General features: G+C 35.9%; 1 protein-coding gene across 15 annotated transcripts in view; it reads left to right on the top strand.

Moving 5' to 3' along the window:
- The window catches only part of LRRC9 (leucine rich repeat containing 9), a 153,330-nt gene that overhangs the window by 22,950 nt on the left and 111,587 nt on the right, over positions 1-18,793 (top strand). For all 15 annotated transcript variants that reach the window (XM_072629374.1, XM_072629365.1, XM_072629367.1 and 12 more), the window contains 5 exons: positions 3,641-3,796; positions 5,332-5,525; positions 6,537-6,668; positions 16,488-16,664; positions 16,850-16,967. In XM_072629374.1, coding sequence (XP_072485475.1) covers positions 3,641-3,796; positions 5,332-5,525; positions 6,537-6,668; positions 16,488-16,664; positions 16,850-16,967 — 777 coding nt within the window. The remainder of the gene's footprint in view (positions 1-3,640; positions 3,797-5,331; positions 5,526-6,536; positions 6,669-16,487; positions 16,665-16,849; positions 16,968-18,793) is intronic.

The following is an 18,793-nucleotide window of genomic DNA, read 5'->3' on the forward strand; positions in this document are numbered from 1 at the left end:
CTAAGGTAGATAAAATCACACAATTGTTCTGACTGGATCCACTACAAGTTAGTGTTATATAATCTCAACTGGACCTTCACTGCTACTCAGCAGTCCTACTATACCTCCTTCATCAGCTCATGATGCCACTCTCCATAGTGGGCCTTTTCATCTCTCCTCACACCTTCCATGGCTCCTCTTCCTCCCACTCTCTCAAATGAAAATCTTGCCTTATATTTTATAGGAAAAAATTGAAGCCATTTGCCATGAACTTCCTCTCCTCCCCTCTTCCTCACCACTTTCACCCTTGTATCACATGATGAGGTAGCCTTACTCCTTACTGACTTCTACATGTTCAGTTAATCCCATTTCATCCCATCTCTCCCAACAGATTGCCCCCCTCTGACATCCCACTCTTTTATATGTTTTTGATTTCTTCTTGTCTACAGGTTCATTCCCTTCTGACTACTAACATGCCTATGTCTCTGTCCTGAAAAAAAACCTCACTTCATCCTCCTATCTCCACTAACTTTTGTCCTACATGTCTTCAGCCCTTTGTAGCTATAGTCCATCTACAACAGGCTCCTCTGCTTTCTCTCCTTACTGTTTTTTTAACCCCTTCCAGTCTGGTTTCCAACCTTATCATTCCACCGATCTCTCAAAAGTTACTAATGATCTCTTAATTGGTAAATCCAATGATCTTTTCTCAGTCCTCAATCTCCTTAACCTCTCTGCAGCCTTTGACATTGTTGATCATTATTTCCTCCTCTATACTCTCATCTCTCTAGATTTGCAGTCCAACACTGTCTCCTAGTTCTTCTCCCACCTATCAGACTATTCTTTCTCTGTTTCTTTAGCTGCATCCTCTTCCAAATCATGACCTCTGACTATACGTGTCCCTCAGGGTTCTATGCTGGGCCCTCTTGTCTTCTCCCTCTATATTACTTCACTTGGTAATCTCATCGGCTCCCATGGATTTAATTACCATCTCTATGCTGATGATTCTGAAATCTATTTATCTTGTCCTAACCTTTCTGATGACCTCCAATTTTGCATCTCCAACTGCCTTTCAGATATCTTAAGCTGTATGTGGAGTAGACACCTTAAACTTACCATGTCTAATACTGAAGTCCCTAATCCACTCCCTGCCCCACACTCATACAAAACACATCTTCCCTTTTACTGTAGATGGAAATACAAATTCCCAATCCCTCAGGCTCACAACCTAGGAGTCATCTTGGAGTTATCCTCATTATCTCTCATCCCTCATATCAAAGCTATTGCCAAGGCCTGATACTTTCACTTTTACAACATCTCTCAAATAAGCCACATTTTCACCTCTGACACTGCCACCACTCATGTGCAGGTTGTCATAATTTCAATAGCCTGCTAGTGGGTCTGCTGGCTTCAAGACTCACCACTTCAATTCATCCTCCATTCAGCCACTAAAGTAATTTTCCTGAAGTGAAAGACTGAACGTATCTCTACTCAATGAATTCCACTGATTCCCTGTTGCCTCCAAAAGCAGATATAAAATGCTCTCTTTGGCATTCAAAGCCCTTCATAATCTAGCCCCTCCTACCTATCTAGTCTATGTGAGGCTGGTGATCTTGCACAGCCCTCCCTCCCTCAAAAGAAAGTCAAATGCAAGTCATGTCATCATTTCTCTGATGTTGTGGTCTTCTTTGAAGACAAAGGACAAACATCCCTGTGAGTAGACTCAGTTCCTCCTCTTCTGTCTACCTCCCCCTCCCCTTCCTTCCTCTCTCCAAAAGAAGGTAAATCTGGATGGCCAAAAGGTGCCCTTAGGTTTTACTGACTAGTCTCTCTTCACTCCCTTCCTCTCCCCTCACCTCCTCTTCCTTTTCTTCCCTTCCCTTCCCTTTGAGCCTACTTCATTGTGAAGCCCAGACACCATGGGGCCCCTTGCCCCCTGCCTAAAGGCTTTCTTCTGCACCCTCCTGGCTTCAGAGTGATTATCAGTAGTAACTGTAGCTGAACTCTCAGCCTGAGATCTTTCTTTTCTTTGACTCATTAAAGGGATCATGCCCTGGCTACTTCTTAAACAGGCCTAGTCAATGAATAGGCATTACCTCAAAGGGGCAAAGGTCTCCCAGTGCATCATGGGTCTTCTCCAGTCATCCTGATGAATATTTAGTCACTAGATTCAGATGGCTCTGGAGGAGAAGTGAGGCTGGTGAACTTGCATAGCCCTCCCTCATTCAAAACAAAGTCAAGTGAAGATCATATCATAATTTCTCTGATGACATGGTCTTCTTAAGCAGTGAAAGATGAACACAACAACATGACATCTACACTTCTATTCAGTGACACTGACCTCGTGGCTGTTCCATAAACAGGCTAATTCATCTCTTTGCTGTGGGCATTTCCTTTGGTTGTCCCATATGCTTAACACACTCTCCCTCCTCTGTTCTGTTTACTGACCTCCCTGGCTTCTTTTTAAGTCCCAACTAACCTTCTACAGGAAGCCTTTCCCAACCCCTCTTAATTCTAGTGCTTTCCCTCTGTTAATTATCTCCTATTTATCCTGTGCATGGCTTGCTCTGTGTACATTTGTCTGCATTTGTCTCCCACATTAGATGGTAAGCTCCTTAAAAGCAGGGACTATCTTTCACCTCTCTTTGTTTCACAAGGACTTAGCATACATAGTTCCTGGCACATAGTAGGTGCTTAATAAATGTTTATTTGTTGATTGATATATTTATATCAGTGACCAATCCTTTCATTTTAAGGCAGGGAATTATATTTTTATGATGATATCCTATGCTTACTATGCCCAGTGCTTTCTAGGTCTCTTCTCAAAGAAAGTATTCATGTTATACAAATATGGGGTTTCTGAGGAATATAAGAGTTTTATAAGAATTTTTATAATTTTTTATAAGAATTATAAAGAAATTTATAAGAATTTTATAATTCTCAATCTAATTTTCCAGCATGCTTTTCATTGCTCTGCCTAATGCCATTCTTCAAATTGAAGTCATTAAGATTTTAAGATATATTTTGAATTGGTTTGGAGAATCTTAACAGTTTCTTTATAGAATTTCTCTGCTTCTTAACTCACTGTACCAAATGTCACATAAGCCATGGTTTTCTCATATTCTTTGGCTTGTGTGCATCATAAACATTGTGAGGACAGATGATCAGTCCCATGAAATGAAGTTTTTTGTTTGCTTTGGGAGGGGTTCAATGAAATAAACTAAATTAACAAGAATTTATGAAGCACCTATTGTTCTAGGCATTAGGAACTCCATCAATTCCTTTCTTTCTATTTCAAAGAAAATTTTTGAGCCACCTTTTCATTCCTCTACAACTTCTTTATGTCTTTTAGTTTCAGTTTTAGCAATACAAATTTTCTTTCTAAAATGTAGCATATGAAACTGAAGATATTATTGGAAATGTAGTTGGACCAAGGCTATCACCCACCTTGACAACTATCATTGTAATCATTGCCATTTTCACACAATATGGGCTAAGTTTTTTTTACTATTTAGAATACTTTTGAGTAATTGTGTAGAATATTACAGAAATTGCCCCTGACCACAAGAATTTAGTTTAATCAATATAGCTATATATTTTTTAAAATTATAATGTTGTTCATTGTTCTATTCTAAGTTTTATTTGCCTTTCCTCTCCTTTCCAGACTACAGCAATGAAAAAAATAATGTATTATACCATGCGTATAAAAACTGTTCATAGAAACCTTAATGAGGAACTTGAGAAACTGAATGAAAGAAAATGCAAATTGCAGAAATTGCCAGAAGAACGTATAAAATTACTTAGCTTCATTATAAAAAATGTAAGTTTTAATATTTTAAAATTCTGCATAGATTTATTTGGGGAAATGTCAAAAACATTAACACTGAAAAATTTTCTCTTCTCTTATTGAATAATATGCAAAATTTTATTTTAGACTGTCTATACCTAGGTTGTCATTTAGGTTTGTAAGACACCACTGCCAAATAGTCATCTTAAAACAGAGGTATTGAACTCATGTTCTTGTGGCCTTCAAAACTCCTGAGAGCAGTTGAACCATATTAACATATAACTGGAAAATGTTTATCAAAATAAATAAAAATACAATGAAATATAGATAAGTTGTGTTTTTCTAAGTTAATGTGCAGATTGCAGAGATTTGTTTCTATTTGAATTTTTACACCTCCGTCTCAAAGCATAGACCTGACCACTACATTCAAAAATCTTCAGTGAGTCCCTGTTTACTCTGGGACAAAACATAATATTGTCGGTTTAAAGCCCTTCACAATGTGACTTAGTTCACCTTTCCATCTTTATTTCCCATTAACCCCCATCATATACTTTATGTTCTGTCCAAATTGGATTACTTATCATTCCCAGAATTCAGCATTCAATCTCTAGATCCTTTGCTTTTGCCTCATCTGTCTCCTGTGACAGGAATGTAAATGCAAGATAATTCATCTCATCTCTGTTCTTTAGAATTCAGTTGCAAACTCCTATGAGAAACTTTTCTTAATATCCCTGGTTAGTATCCTTGTGCCCCTAAAATGAAAGAGTTTTTCCTAATTTATTTGCACTTTGTATCCTTGAGGGCATGACTGCTTTTTTTTTGTTGTTGTTTTTACACCCAGGGCAAGCTTTGCACATGGTAGGCATTTTAAAGATTTGAATCTATTTGAATTTCCTCAGAAAACAATGTTCTAGTTCTAGACTCCAGACCTTAAGTGACATTTTGTGTCTAATAATTTATGGTATATAAAAAATGAGGTTTATTTCCAGAATAGATAAAAGAAAATAAAGTCATAACTTAATATGAGTCTGTCAGTATATGAATTATATGGATCTATCACTTCTCAGTAAATTTGGTTATATTTCTGCAACATTTTTATTGGAAATTAATCAGGCTATTATGCATAATATATTTCCTAGTTTCAGTGCTAAAAATAACTCCTTATTGTTGCTATTAGAATATAAATTAAGGTAAGAATTTTAAACCAAACCCCAACTTTTTCACTGTATTCTATGGTGCTTTTTGTGTTAGAGTATATTAGATTGGCTTGTTTTAAGATTTCTAAAAGGTAGAATCTTTATCATTTGAAGTTAATAGCTTCAGTTTAAATATGAATTAGGAAACAGACATTTACACTTGGCCATAGGATCAGTTTCTGAAATATTTTTTATGTTTATATTACCTAATTAAACGTTTGAAGTCAAAGCTTTAGATGTGTAAAATAGTATGTGTATATGTATGTGTATATGTACACATGATAATTTTGTTAAAAATATAATATCTACCATGCAAATATTGACTTGTATTTCACTTTTAACTTTAATGCATGTCATGTTGTTTTATAACAGCTGGAATGGGAATTAGAAGAAGTACGACTACATGGGAAAATGCACAATGAAAAATCTCATTACGGAAAAAAGTCTCACTATGAGAAATCCAACAACGAAATTTCCAGTGGAGAATCAAATTTTGAAAAGAAATACTTTGAAAAACGAAATGCCCTCAATGAAAGGGTAGCATTCTGGAACAAAAAATTAGATGAGTATGTTTGTTGAATTATATAGATGCTGCATTTTAAAACATTACATTGGGCTAAAAACATCTTATTATTATAATATATAGGTCAGAAATTGAAATCAGGTCCACGTCTTTAGGAATAGAAAGTATTTCCATTATAGTATCATTAAACAAATTATGAAATATATTCTTAGTCCAGTTCATAGATATGTGTGGTTAGTACTTACCTAGAAGATAGTGGACTCTGCCCTCACTAGTCACTTCTCTCACTTCCCTTTTCTCACTGCTCTTTGGGGGTGCCAGAGCAGAGCTCCAGGAAAGAGGGGAAAGGGTATCCTGCTAGGCTTTAGAGTTCTAATGTAAATAAGGTGACTAAGAAATATTAGAGATGTCAATGGTGCTAAAACTACCTTTAATTTTTGAACTTACAAGGCCATTCAGCTGCAATTAAATCATGTGGTCCAGAATTATTTGGTTAGTCTGATTCAAAATACTTAGATATATTTGTCTCAGCAGAGCTTAATAGAGAAATATATGTGTGTATGTGTGTGTGTAAATATGTACATATATATTTCTGGATGAGCAGCATATTACATATACCAGTTTTTTAGTTCTGATCTAGCTGTTTAGACACAAACTTTGATCAGTAGTATGCAACAGAAATATAAGGTATAGAAAATGTGGCTAAGAATATGACTTTATGCTTATTTATTTCTTAAGTAGAACACTATGTGAAAATGTTACCTATTTCTTTAAGTCTACAAAGAATTTGATACTGCTGTGTTATAAAATTAGCAAAGCTCACAGTGGTCAATTTCATTACTAAGAATAGAATACTTTTTTAAATTAGCATATGTTAAATTTTAGAACCAAACTTTATATTTATTTGTAGCTTCTTTACTCATTAAGAAGGCTTATGTTTTAAGCTATGTGAATCATGAAAGACACATGTAAGATTTTTTAAAAAAACTTATAAAAATACTATGGTAAAATAGTTCATTCATTACAGTACCTTTATGTATTTTTTCCCTAATAGAATTGAAATACTTTATCAGAATGAAGTCAAACGAAAGAAGAAAAAACATGGTTTACTAGTGCCATTTTTGTTCATTGAATTGGAAACGGTGGGGAATATCAAGTTTGAAGAAGGCACACCATCACATGACTGGTAAAAGTGTTTGAAATTTAATATCAGATTTGTAAATAATGTTTCTTACTACTCAAATATTCAAATACACATGAACAGACTATAATTTGAGTTGAAAAGATCTGATCTTTCTAAGTGTCAGTGTTAGAGGCAAAAGTGAGTCATAGCTCAAAAATTAAATTGCCCAGGAAAAGCTGGGAATCAAGAGCAGAAAACTGGTATGAGAATAGATTAACCCGCAGAAATACTTGGGAGGTTACAATCAAAACAGAATTAAGTGGACTGTCAGGATGCACATAGATATTGCAGGTACCAGAAAAATATACGTTGAAACTAGGCTGGCAGGCAATCAAGAACTGGGAGGAAGGGTACCAATAATGAAGGGCAAAACAGAACAAAAATTGAGATAATCAATGTATAATGAATAGAGCTCAGAGCATATGTGCTCATAAAAATTTATGCACAAATGTGTTAGAATCTGCTGGGTATTTATGATATAAATAAAATTCATGCTAATTCCCATGTAAGTGATGAAAGGCCCTTCAAAAATACCCTGGAGTAATCTGAATAATTTTGTTTAAATTTTCATATGTGTGTGTACCTAAACATAATTAGTATCAACTATCTGTTTCTTTTACCTGATACAAAATTAGCTGAAAAAAAAAAACTAAAAGAAAATTATGTAAAAGTAAAATGGCCAAGATATATTTAGATAATTGTGGCAGCCCAATTATAAATTTCTGAATAGCTTTAATTGATTTTGGTAAGTATTAACAAATATGTATGTATGTACTGTAAGTATGGCCACCTTGTTTCTTTTACTTATGTTAAGAGATCATTTAAAAAACATTTTAGATTATTATGTGTGCATAGTTTGTAGTTGTAGTTTCATTTAAATAATAGTTGTAGTTTCATTTAAATACTAACTTGTTTTTTAAATCAAGGATGTAGATTTGAACATGGAGTTGTGAATCTAGTTAGATCCCCAAGTTTAAAAAAGTTACCTTTGTATAATTTCTTTAAGAAAAAAATGCAGCGTGATTTCCTTATTGTACCTTGTTCAGTGTTCCTTAACTTGTTTTCTTTTATAAAGTAGTATTACTAAAAAATTAATTTTTTCCAATTTTAAAAAAGACTTCATATTTTGGGCAGATTTTATTGTTTTTACTTCTTAAGGAATCTCTTGATGCAGCATTTTCTCTATAAATATCTTTTTCTTGACTCTTACCAGTGAAATTGGTTTTGATGATGTCAATCACCAACATTTTATTGTGCTTGTTAGTTGTAGAGTCAATACCACCAAGTAGAATATAGAGTTTAACCCCCAAGAAACTTGTAATCTACTTTTAGGCAATATAAATAGATGAAAAATGTAATATACTATTCATTAACAGATGAAAAATAGGTAAATACTTCATGTAATACATATGAAAATAATTTAGGCTATTTATAAAACAAAGATACATATAACTGCAAAATAACTGAATTACAATATTTTTATGATAGGGGATAGCAGTATATACCACTTAGCGCAGTACTTTATATACACTATCAAATAGCCATATGTGGTTAGCCTCAATTTGTATGTTCTAACTTAGTATGATTTCATTATTGTACCTTGTAAATTGGGCCTTTGATCTCGTTTGCATAACTCTTAATACTCAGAAGAAAGTCCAGTGTATGTTAATATTGACATACTTTTAACAAGTATATACAGGCCATGTGGACTAAGTATTCATTTAACTTTTCCTGACAGGACTGTATAGAAAAAAATCTACATAAATTGTGCTTTGGCCACAGTAGAGTATCAGAATTCTTATTCATAATTTTTATTTTGAACTGAGCTCCAAAATTTTCCTATGATAATGTTTCAATAGTTCTATGGATCTGTCCCTTTACTGTGGCAAATTGCAACTCAAATAAGCCTTCTCATTGCATTCTATTTTTGTTAATATCATTCCATATGAGCTTCATCAAAAATCTTTCCAGCATGCACATAACATGTCTTTAGGCCTTTAACATTTTTTAACTATCACTACAAAACCTAAGCTCTCTCTCTGTGATATTTTACTATATGGCCTGCTGCTACCCCCTTTTTTCTGTTCATGTATTTTCTTGCTGATACATGTCATGGTTACCTATATTTCTTGTAGGCAAATTATTTTTAGCAGTGTACTATAGCCTTCTTAGGCCATCATGTGCCTTTATCTTGTTCTTTGGATCACCTGCAGTTTTTATTCTTTTGAAATCATGATGCTCCATGACCCATTTATAGCCATGTAGCAGTCATCAAAAGAATTTTAGTTCCAAAAAGATAGGTCTTTTTTGTCAAGGTGTTGCTTGGGATGATTAAGATTATTATACAGCTTCTCAAGTGCAGTCTAGCCTTTTCTCTTCATCCTGTTCGGTTCTGTACCCAGCTTATCTTTCTGTAGTATCTAGCCAAGATAGATGTACTGTTGGAGTAGTTCAGTGGGCTGCTACTTAAAACTTGTGCCATAATCTGAATAATATACATTCTTTCTCCTGGTTTTTCTTATATGGATTCCTATGCTGATCTCTTTTGGTCATGGTTATTGATAAGGCAATCAGCAGAATATCATCTGTCAACAGGAATATCTGGAGAACCTTATGGAAATTCCTTATTCATTTGGACACTGTAAAATATGGTCTCTGACGTTGACAGATGCCTTTGATGAGAATTTCTTCTCATTTTATGATTAATTATCCATAATTAAAGAATTGTTAAAGTTATCTCCATGGTTGTGTGCCTCAACAAATTTTAATCTACATATGCAACATATCTTATTGGAAACATCTCTGTCCTTTAAGACTGTGTCTACCAAATAAAATAGTGTGTTATTATCAGTGAACAGTAGACATAACAATCCTGTGTAGTCTTCACTTCTTAATCAGTGTAATTTGATATAGAAAAATCACATGCTTAAGTCTACCTTTTTCATTTTCATTAAGATCATTTAACACATTCATAAACTACTCTTAAAATTTTTTATGAAGAAGAGAAAATAGACATATGAGTTAGGAATTATGAATGTCTTGGTCAGGATTTTTGGGAAGCTGATAATATAGAATGTGGTCCTTTTTATTCTTTTGTAATCTTCCCCTCTTTTAGATATTTTGAAAATCTATTATCAGCTGCCTTTTTAATTGTCATCTCCTTCACATATTTCTTTTGTGCATATTTTGTCAGTTACAGTCATTCTTCCAAACTTCAGTTTCTTAAGGAATATTTCAGCATTCTCCTATAGTATATTGTAGAATGATATTTTGTGGTTCCACTGTCATTGATGATAATAATAGACCACCATAGGAATACTGATAAATCTGTTCTATTTCATGTCTGTTTCTTGTCCTTCCAGTTTCATCCATAACTACTTTTGGAATCTGCCTAGTTAGGTCATCTGATGCTTATCATTCTTCAGTATCATTTTCCTAGTTGCTTTTCACTGTTTTGTGAGATGATGCTCCTCATAATTCAATTTAACAGGCTTGTATTGAAGTACTATACATTAGATCCTGCCCTAGGTACTAAGAGTGCAAATTGTAAAAGCCAGATGGTCCTTGTCCTCAAGGAGTTTACTTTCTTCTAGGAGGATACAACATGTAAGTAGATAAGTATGCAGAGGATATACAACCCTCCCTTCCTCCAAAAAATTACATGATGATTATAAAACAGGGAACCAATTATTGGAAAAATCAGGAAAAGACTTTCATAGGAGATGACTCTTTAGCTGAATCCTTGAATGAAGTAAGATGGACCAAGAAGCAAACTCTTTTGCCATGTACTGGTTTGCAAGGAGTTTGTATTCTTAACCAATGTTGCCTTTGGCTACTGTGTTTCTACTTGACAAGGATATCGGTTATTTGTAGGCCCAGTTAATTTAGGGATTCTTTGGGTCTTCTTGTCATGCTATTTTATATCAGCTAAAACTTCTCTAAGAAACAGTGAGAACCAGCCCACAGACATTTATTAAGCACTACCTGTATACCAAGCACTGTGGTCAACACTAAAGATACAAATTAAAAGAATAAGAAAAATCTCTTCTCTGAAGGAGTTTACATTAAAATATGGGAGATAAATAACATGTATAGAATATATACATGAAGAATAGCTTAAAGTAGTTACATGAAGGATGTTTGGAAAGAAAGGGCGAGATCAGGAAAAGCTTCATGTAGCAAGTCTTGAAGAGAGGCTTTCCGTGAGGCAGGAAAGGAAGGAGAAGGAGTGCATTATGCACACATGGGAAGACTTAATGCAAAAGCACAGAGGTGGGAAAAGGAATGTCAAGCATAAAGAATGGAGAGGCCAGTTTGACTAGATCATACAGTGCAGGAAGAGGAGTAATGTGTTAAAAGACTACAGTTAAGGCTAGGTAGTAAAGGACTTTAAAAACCAAATGAGAATTTAAATTTTATCCTAAAGGTAATATGGAACCAATGAAATTGAATGAGTAGGGGGAATTGAATGATATGTTTAACTCTTTGCTGAAAGAAAATCACTTTAGCAGCAGTATAGAGGAAAGACTGGAGTAGAGGGACATTTGAGGCAGGGAGACCAATTAGGAAGCTATTGAAGTCATCCAGGTGTGTGGTGATTAGGGCCTGAAGTAAGGTGGCAGTTTTGTGATAAGAAAAGAGGAAGCTGAAAAAAAAAGAAAAAGAAAGAGGGATATTGTAGATGTAGAAACAAGATTTGGCATCTGTTGGGGTATTGAGGAATCAAAGATGATATGAAGATTGTAAACCTGAGTGATTGTAAGGATGGCAGTGCCCTCAACAAAAATGGTATTTTGGAGAGGAGTGACTTTTGGGAAAAGATAATGGCTTCTGTTTAGTTCTGTATGTTGATATGCATGTACACACACACATCTGTGAGCCGTGATAGATATAGGCATAATGAAACTAACAGAAACTGATAATGTCACCAAGAGAAAAAGAGTATAGAAAGAGGAAAAGAGAGCCAAGTACAGAACCTGAGAGAAAATCTATGGTTAGGGGGTCTAATATGAATGATGACCTAGCAAACAAGACTGAGAAGTGGTCAGACATTTAGGAAAAACCAGGAGAGAGAAGAAAACCTAAAAAAAGAGGATGGCCAATACACAAAAAAGCAGCAGAGAAGTCAAGAAGGATGAGAACTGAGGAAAATATCCTCAGATTTGGCAATGAAAAATCATTTTTAATTTCATAGAGAGCAGTTGATTGATGAAGGCAGATTGCAAAGGATTAAAGAGTGTGTGATATCAAAGGAAATGAAGGTGACAAGTGTAGATAGCTTTTTCCAAGGTAATAATTTAGTGGATGATAAGATCTAATGAAGATTTCTTAAGGATGGAAGGAAGTCAGGCGTATTTGAAGATAGTGTGTTCGTCCTTCGTTGCCAAAGGAGACCATGCCATCAGAGAAATAATGACATGACTTGCACTTGACTTTGTTTTGAGTGAGGGAGGTCTGTGCAGGTCACCAGCCTCACTTCTCCTGCAGCACCATCTGAATCCAGTGACCAGATATTCATCAGGATGATTGGAGATGACCCAGGATGAGGCCGTTGGGGTTAAGTGACTTGCCCAAGGTCACACAGCTAGTGAGTGTCAAGTGTCTGAGGTGAGATTTGAACTCAAGTATTCCTGACTTCTGCACTGGTGCTCTATCCACTACACCACCTAGCTGCCCCTATTTGAAGGTAATAGAGAAGAAAACAGTAGATAAGGAAAGGCTGAAAATGAGAGAGAGATTGCAGTCTGCAGGAAAAGATAAAGGAGTTGTCTTAGCAAAGAAAGGGGCCATCTTATTGAGGAAAGGAAGAAAGAATATAGGATGATGTCACTGGATTCTGAAGAGAAGAGAAAAACAATAAATTCATGTCACTTGGTTAAATTGTACTTCTGAGAGAGGATCTTTCATGCAAAGTAACTATGGTTAGGTCATTTTTCTTGCAACAGAATGACTAGCAGTGAACCCAAAAGAGTCCCAATTTATCAGATGCCCTACACTGAACAGGCTAAGCAGGGACCAGTGCCAGAGGTGGAAAGAACAGAAACAAACATGGAACCATGTCTACTTGAGTCAGCAGAGTTAAGAGAAATAGTAAGAAATCCTAAATCAACAAAGTTCCAAATACTAGTATTAAGACAAATCAAGAGGCAAAATCAAGTGCATTATACTGAACACAATTTTAGCTGGTATCATTACAATAGGAAAAGGGAATACTGGAATTGAAATCATTTAAGCAAAGTTACAGCAGGAGCAGTTAATGTACCAAGGACAGCTCTGGGTAATCTGTTGTTTAATAGTGGTAATAACTTCTTTTATCTAGTCCTTTAAATATTTCCTCTCAGCGTGAGATGGGCAGTGGGGAGTATTATCGTCCACATTTTTATGAATGAGAAAATAGGCTCAGAAAGATAAAATGACATGTTCATGCATAACAGCTAACATATGATCTCAGATCTTGAATTTGACTCCAAGTCCATTGCTCTTTCTGAGCTGCCTTGTATGTTGCTGGAGAGAACTTTTGAGATCTTATAGCTCTAGGACACATAAGACTAGTCAGTGATCCCAGAGGCAACATTTCAGAAGACCTGCTTGAACCAGAAGAACACTGTACACAGTAAGTTCGATGACTGACCTTAATACACTTAGCTCTTCTCAGCAATGCAAGGGTCTAAGACAACTCCAAAAGATTCACGATGGAAAATGCAATCCACATCCAGAAGAAGAACTTTGGAATCTGAATGCAAATGGAAGCATACTGTTAGCTCTCCTTTTCCTTTGTTGTTTTGTTTCTTCTTTCTCGTGGTTCCTCCCGTTAGTTCTAATTCTATTTTACGTCATGACTAATGTGAAAATTTGTTTAATATGAATGTATAAGTAGAACCTATATCAGATTGCATGCCGTCTTGGGGAAGGAGGGAGGAGAAGATGGAGGAGAAAATTCAAAACTCAAAACCTTATGGAAGTGAATGCTGAAAACTAAAAATGTATAAACTAATTATATTTTTTCAAAATAAAAAATGATTCATTATTTAAAAAAAAGAAAAAGACATGGTTGTGATGCTTACTGGACAAGTTATTAAATCTCTCTGAGCCTCAGTTTCCTCATTGGCAGAAGGGCATAATAATACCTGTAGTACCTTCCTCATAAAGTTTGAGGATTAAATAATGTATGTAATGTGTTTTACAAACTTTAAGGCACTATATAAATATCATGTGCTATTATCATTACCATTAGTACTTCTACAATATAAAGATGAGGTACCATCCAATATTATTAGCTCTGCTCCTTAGAGAAGTCCTCTAGGCCCTAAAGGGACCTTGACAAGCTAAGTTAATCTCAGGCAGTGTTGAAATGAAGATCTGTCAACAGAGAATCTGAAAATTAGAAGAGACCTTCAGGGTCCTCCAGCCCAACCTCTCATGTAGAAATTACCTCAACAATTGTTTTCAGGCTAAATAGCTTCAGTTTCTTTAACCATTCCTTACAGGTCCTGGCTTTATGCTCCTTCATTACCCTAGCTACAGAGTGCTTAGTGTCAATATCCCTCAGACTTTGGTGTCCAGAACAAAATAAAGGGTGACTGACTGAAAGTACAGTGGTGCCGGTGCTTCCTTGTGATGGTTGTGAAAACCTACTAAGCACCTATGCAGATACAATAGCTTTTTCAAGTTTATGTCTGTAGAGCACAAGCTGTGGTAGGTCCTGTCAATTAAGAAGACCTTGGAATATGGACTTGACAACAGAACAGAGAGAGTGTATCTGTATGTACATGATATTTAATAATAGTACCTGATATGTGTGTGTGTTGAGGTCAGGGGTACCCCAAAATGTTGGGGAGCAAAGTCATCTTGAAAGAATTTGCTCAGGCTGTCTCCAAATCAAGTAAAGGCATTTATTGTGGACAACACAATACACCAAACAGGCTCCTCCACCCCTTAAAAGGGAGATGCAGCTTAAGGGAGACCCCAGCTTAAGAGGACGGAGGTGGCAGTCCCCCAAGGGAGAGGGCCCCCCCAAAGGAGATGGCCACTTCAGGGAGGGGCCTCCTGCTAAAGGGAGTTGTCCACTAGTCAGGAGAGGCTATGGTTTCTTATAAAGGAAAGCCTACCTGTTCAGGGAGATGAGGTAACCAGGGATAGTAGTTCAGAGTTTTGGTCATATCTAGGCATATCATCATTCCATTGTTCAGTCCAGGGTAGATCAGCCTACCAGAATCTCATTGTCTCCTAAAATGACTTTAAATGGCACTTGACATAAGGGGCTTCTCATTGACCACTGTATTTGAATCTCATTATGTGTATATCTTCACATATAAATAGACCTGTTATCTGAAGATCAGTCTCATTTCAGAGTCTCATCACTCATCTCATCACTGGCCACTAGGTGCTGATTTTTTTCACCCAACTCATTTTACCTAAATTCACTTCAACCAGTATACTTAAATATTTATTGTGTGCAATGTACTTTTAATTTCTGGGGATGCAAAGTTTTTTTTTTTTAAATGATTCTCTCCAACAAGAAATTTACATTCTACTATGATATATAAGAATTAATAATTGCGCTATTATCTCTTCATCTATTTAATACATTCAATTTGTGTGTAATCATGCTTATTCAGTCCTTTCCAGTTTGGAAATAATCTCTTTGACATATTAAAATGGAAGCACAAAATTTGCCAAGTAAATCAACTTTCTGTCATCCATTCAGTGCTGTAGGGTCATCCCTATCTTGTTGTTCCCACTCAGGATATACATTAAAAGTCTTTTGCACTGTACTATGTATTTTTCACAAGTTTCATTCAATATATTTTTACTTTAGCTTTTAATTCAACACTTAGCACAGTGCCTGGTGTATAGTAGACATTAGCAAATACTAGTTGACTGACTGACTATTCAGGTTAGATGTACAAATGTTTATTCAGTGCAATGCAGTAGACTATGCACTGATAATTAAAAGGTGAGAAGACAGTTCCTGCACTCAGAGAACTTACAGTTCTCATTTTCGCAGAAGTTTTGTATATATCTTCATTATTTTCTAGGTAACTAACCCTAATAGGACAAGTTTCTTTTATAAATTACAAATATACCGCAGTATACCACAATGAGGAGCATTGAACTAGGGCTAGTATCAGGGAGAATTGATTGTTGTGTGACTTTTATGTGTCTCACTTGTGGTTAAGGGCTTTAGTCTGAGGACGATGATATTTTCATCTTTGCCACTCAAAGGGCAGGACCCAATAGGATTTCACTGGTTTGTTATTAGGTGACCCAGTAAATAGAGAGCCGGATCTGGACTCAGAAAGACCTAAGTTCAAATCCTACCTCAGACACTTACTGACCTTATGAACCTGGGCAAGTCACTTTTCTTCTCTTGCCTCTGCTTCCACATCTTGAGATAATAATAGCATGTACTTCCCAAGGAGGTTGTGAGGATCAATGAGATAATATTTGTAAGGTGCTAAGCACATAGGAAGCACAGTATAAATGCTAGCTATTATTATGTATGTTGTCAAATGTTGGTGATCCTAAGCAGTCTGTGGTCTGTGATCTGACTTGTTTTGACAGATTCTTGTCTGAGATGGAATAAAACCATTTTTTAAAGAATGGTAGAGGGTAGGGTCTCAGGAGCAGAATGAGAGGATCAACCAATTTAACATGAAGATGTCAGATTTTAAATAAAATACTATATTGCTTGACAGATTATTTCTTCAGTGGGGGGAAAAGGTAAAATAAGTATTTTTATTTAATTTTGTCCCTTAATATATAGTTAGAGAGAAAATGTGCTTTTTTTTTTAGTTGTGCATATCTTGTATTTCCATATAGGTTTAATTGCTGCTATGAGTTAATTATGTCACGGTTTTGTACCTGGGACTTCAGAGCATACGGTATTACAGGAGTAAAAATAAATCGCATTTTTAAAATGAACAATCGTATTCTGAGACTGAAATTTGAAGAGAAATTCCAAAAGTTTTTGGACAATGAAGATATAAATGATTCAGAGTAAGAAATTTAACCTTCCAAAGAATGGGTTTTTTTGTCATAGTTTGATCTTACTTAAAGGAGCTGCCTTCTTTGTTTAACAGATGGTAGAGGAACACATACCATTTATTAGTCAGTACTTTATTTTTGTTCCTTTTGAGTTTTTATATCAGTTCTAAACTGTCTTTTTTCAAATTATTCTTAAGGAACTACCGAAAGATGATGGAGTACCTTTTTTATATTTTTGATCCGGAAGTTCCCCTAAAGAAAAAGCACCTGCTGCAAATACTTGAGAAGGGATTCAAAGAGATTGAAGCAAACAGGGTAACTGAAAATGGCAGTAGAATAGTTCTGTTGGCTTATTATATGATTCTTGATTACAGATGTAGCATAGCTCTCATGTTCTCTTTAATTCCTTCTCTCTACTTATATCATCTTGCTAATTGCTAGTTCATGAAAATTATACTTCCTTAGGAAATCATAAGAGAGTATCAGTCAAGCAGTTTATGGCTTCCTCTGTTCTCACGTTTGATTTTTTTACTTGTAAAGGGCTATTTTAATAACACTGTTAAATGTCTAAAGAACACTACACTAATTTCTCACTGTGGAATGGAAGTAACCTGGGTTTTTGAAAGGTGTGACAATAGAGGACAGTAGTTTCCACCCAACTAGAAAGATTTTGAATACAACCCTAGCAACAGCAATTTTGCTTTCCCAGTTACTAGCCTTCTTAAATACAGAGGGCACAGTGGAGTATAGTAGAAATGTCACTGGATGTAAAGTCAGAGGACCTAGGTTCAGATCCCAGTTCTTCCATTTACTACATGGGTGACCACAGGCAATTCACAAAACACTTCTAGGCCTCAGTTTCCTCGTCTTGAAAATGGAGATTGTTCTCTACATCATCTCTAAAGATTCTTCCAACTCAAAATCTTTGATTCCTAGAGAGGCTAATTACCAGTAGACTGGACATGTGGTCCTGGGTCCTCTCCTCTGTACCACTTCACTTGGTGATCTCATCAAGTCCTATGGATTTAATTGTTATCTCTTTGCTCATGATTCTCAAGTTTATTTTTCTATCTCTAACCTCTCTGTTGACCTCACTCTGGACTGTCCAACTGCCTATCAGATGTCTCAGACTGGATGACCAGTAGATATAAACTCAACATGTCCAAAATTGAATCTTTTGTGTTTCCCCTAAACTTTCTCCTCCTTCTACCTTCCCTGTTACTGCAGAACTATCCTCCCATTTCCCCAGGCTCCTAACCAGTTCATTATTTCTTATCCCTTATATCTAATCTGTTGCCAAAGCCTATTGGTTTCACCTTTTTCAGCATCTCTCAAATGTACCCCCTTCTCTCCTCTGGCATTGCCACCACTCTGGTGCAGGCCATCATTTCCTCTTGCCTGGATTACTGCAGTGACCTGCTGGTGGCTCTGCCTCCCTCAAGTCTTTCCCCATTCCAGTCTATCTTCCTTTCAGCCACTAAAGTGATTTACCTAAAACAAGTCTGATCATGTCGCCCCCCACTTCTCATACTCAATAAACTCTTTTGGTCCCCTACCATCTCTAGGATCAAATACAAAAAAACAGCAGTTTGGCATTCAAAGATCTTCATAACCACCACCATCACCATCCCACATACACAAGGACTCTTCAGTCTTATACTTTACAGTCTACCACATACTACGTGATCCAGTGACACTGGCTCTTGGCTGTTCCATAGACAAAACACACTAATCCTTGGTGCTAGGCATTTTCTCTGGCTATCCCCCATACCTGGAATGCCCTCTCTTCTATTCTCCACCTTTTGCCTTCCTTGGCTTCCTTAAAATCCCAACTTCTACAGGAAGCCTTTCCTGATCCCTCTTAATTTGGGTGTCTTCCCTCTGTTTATTATTTCCTATTTATCATGTCCTAGCTTGTTTGTAGATATAAGTAGCTTGTTCTCTCCCCTCATTGGATTGTGTGCTCCTTGAGGATAGGGGCTGTCTTTTATGTTTCTTTGTATTCCCAGTGCTTAGCACAGTACCTGGCACATAGTAGGTGCTTAGTAAATGCTTACTGACTGATTGATAGTAATAATAGTAGAATAGTGAAAAAAGGTTAGAGGATGTTAAGAATTATACAGTTTTTAGATCAACTATAA

The sequence above is a fragment of the Notamacropus eugenii genome, chromosome 1, assembly GCF_028372415.1.
Source record: "Notamacropus eugenii isolate mMacEug1 chromosome 1, mMacEug1.pri_v2, whole genome shotgun sequence".
Classification (NCBI taxonomy): Eukaryota; Metazoa; Chordata; class Mammalia; order Diprotodontia; family Macropodidae; genus Notamacropus; species Notamacropus eugenii.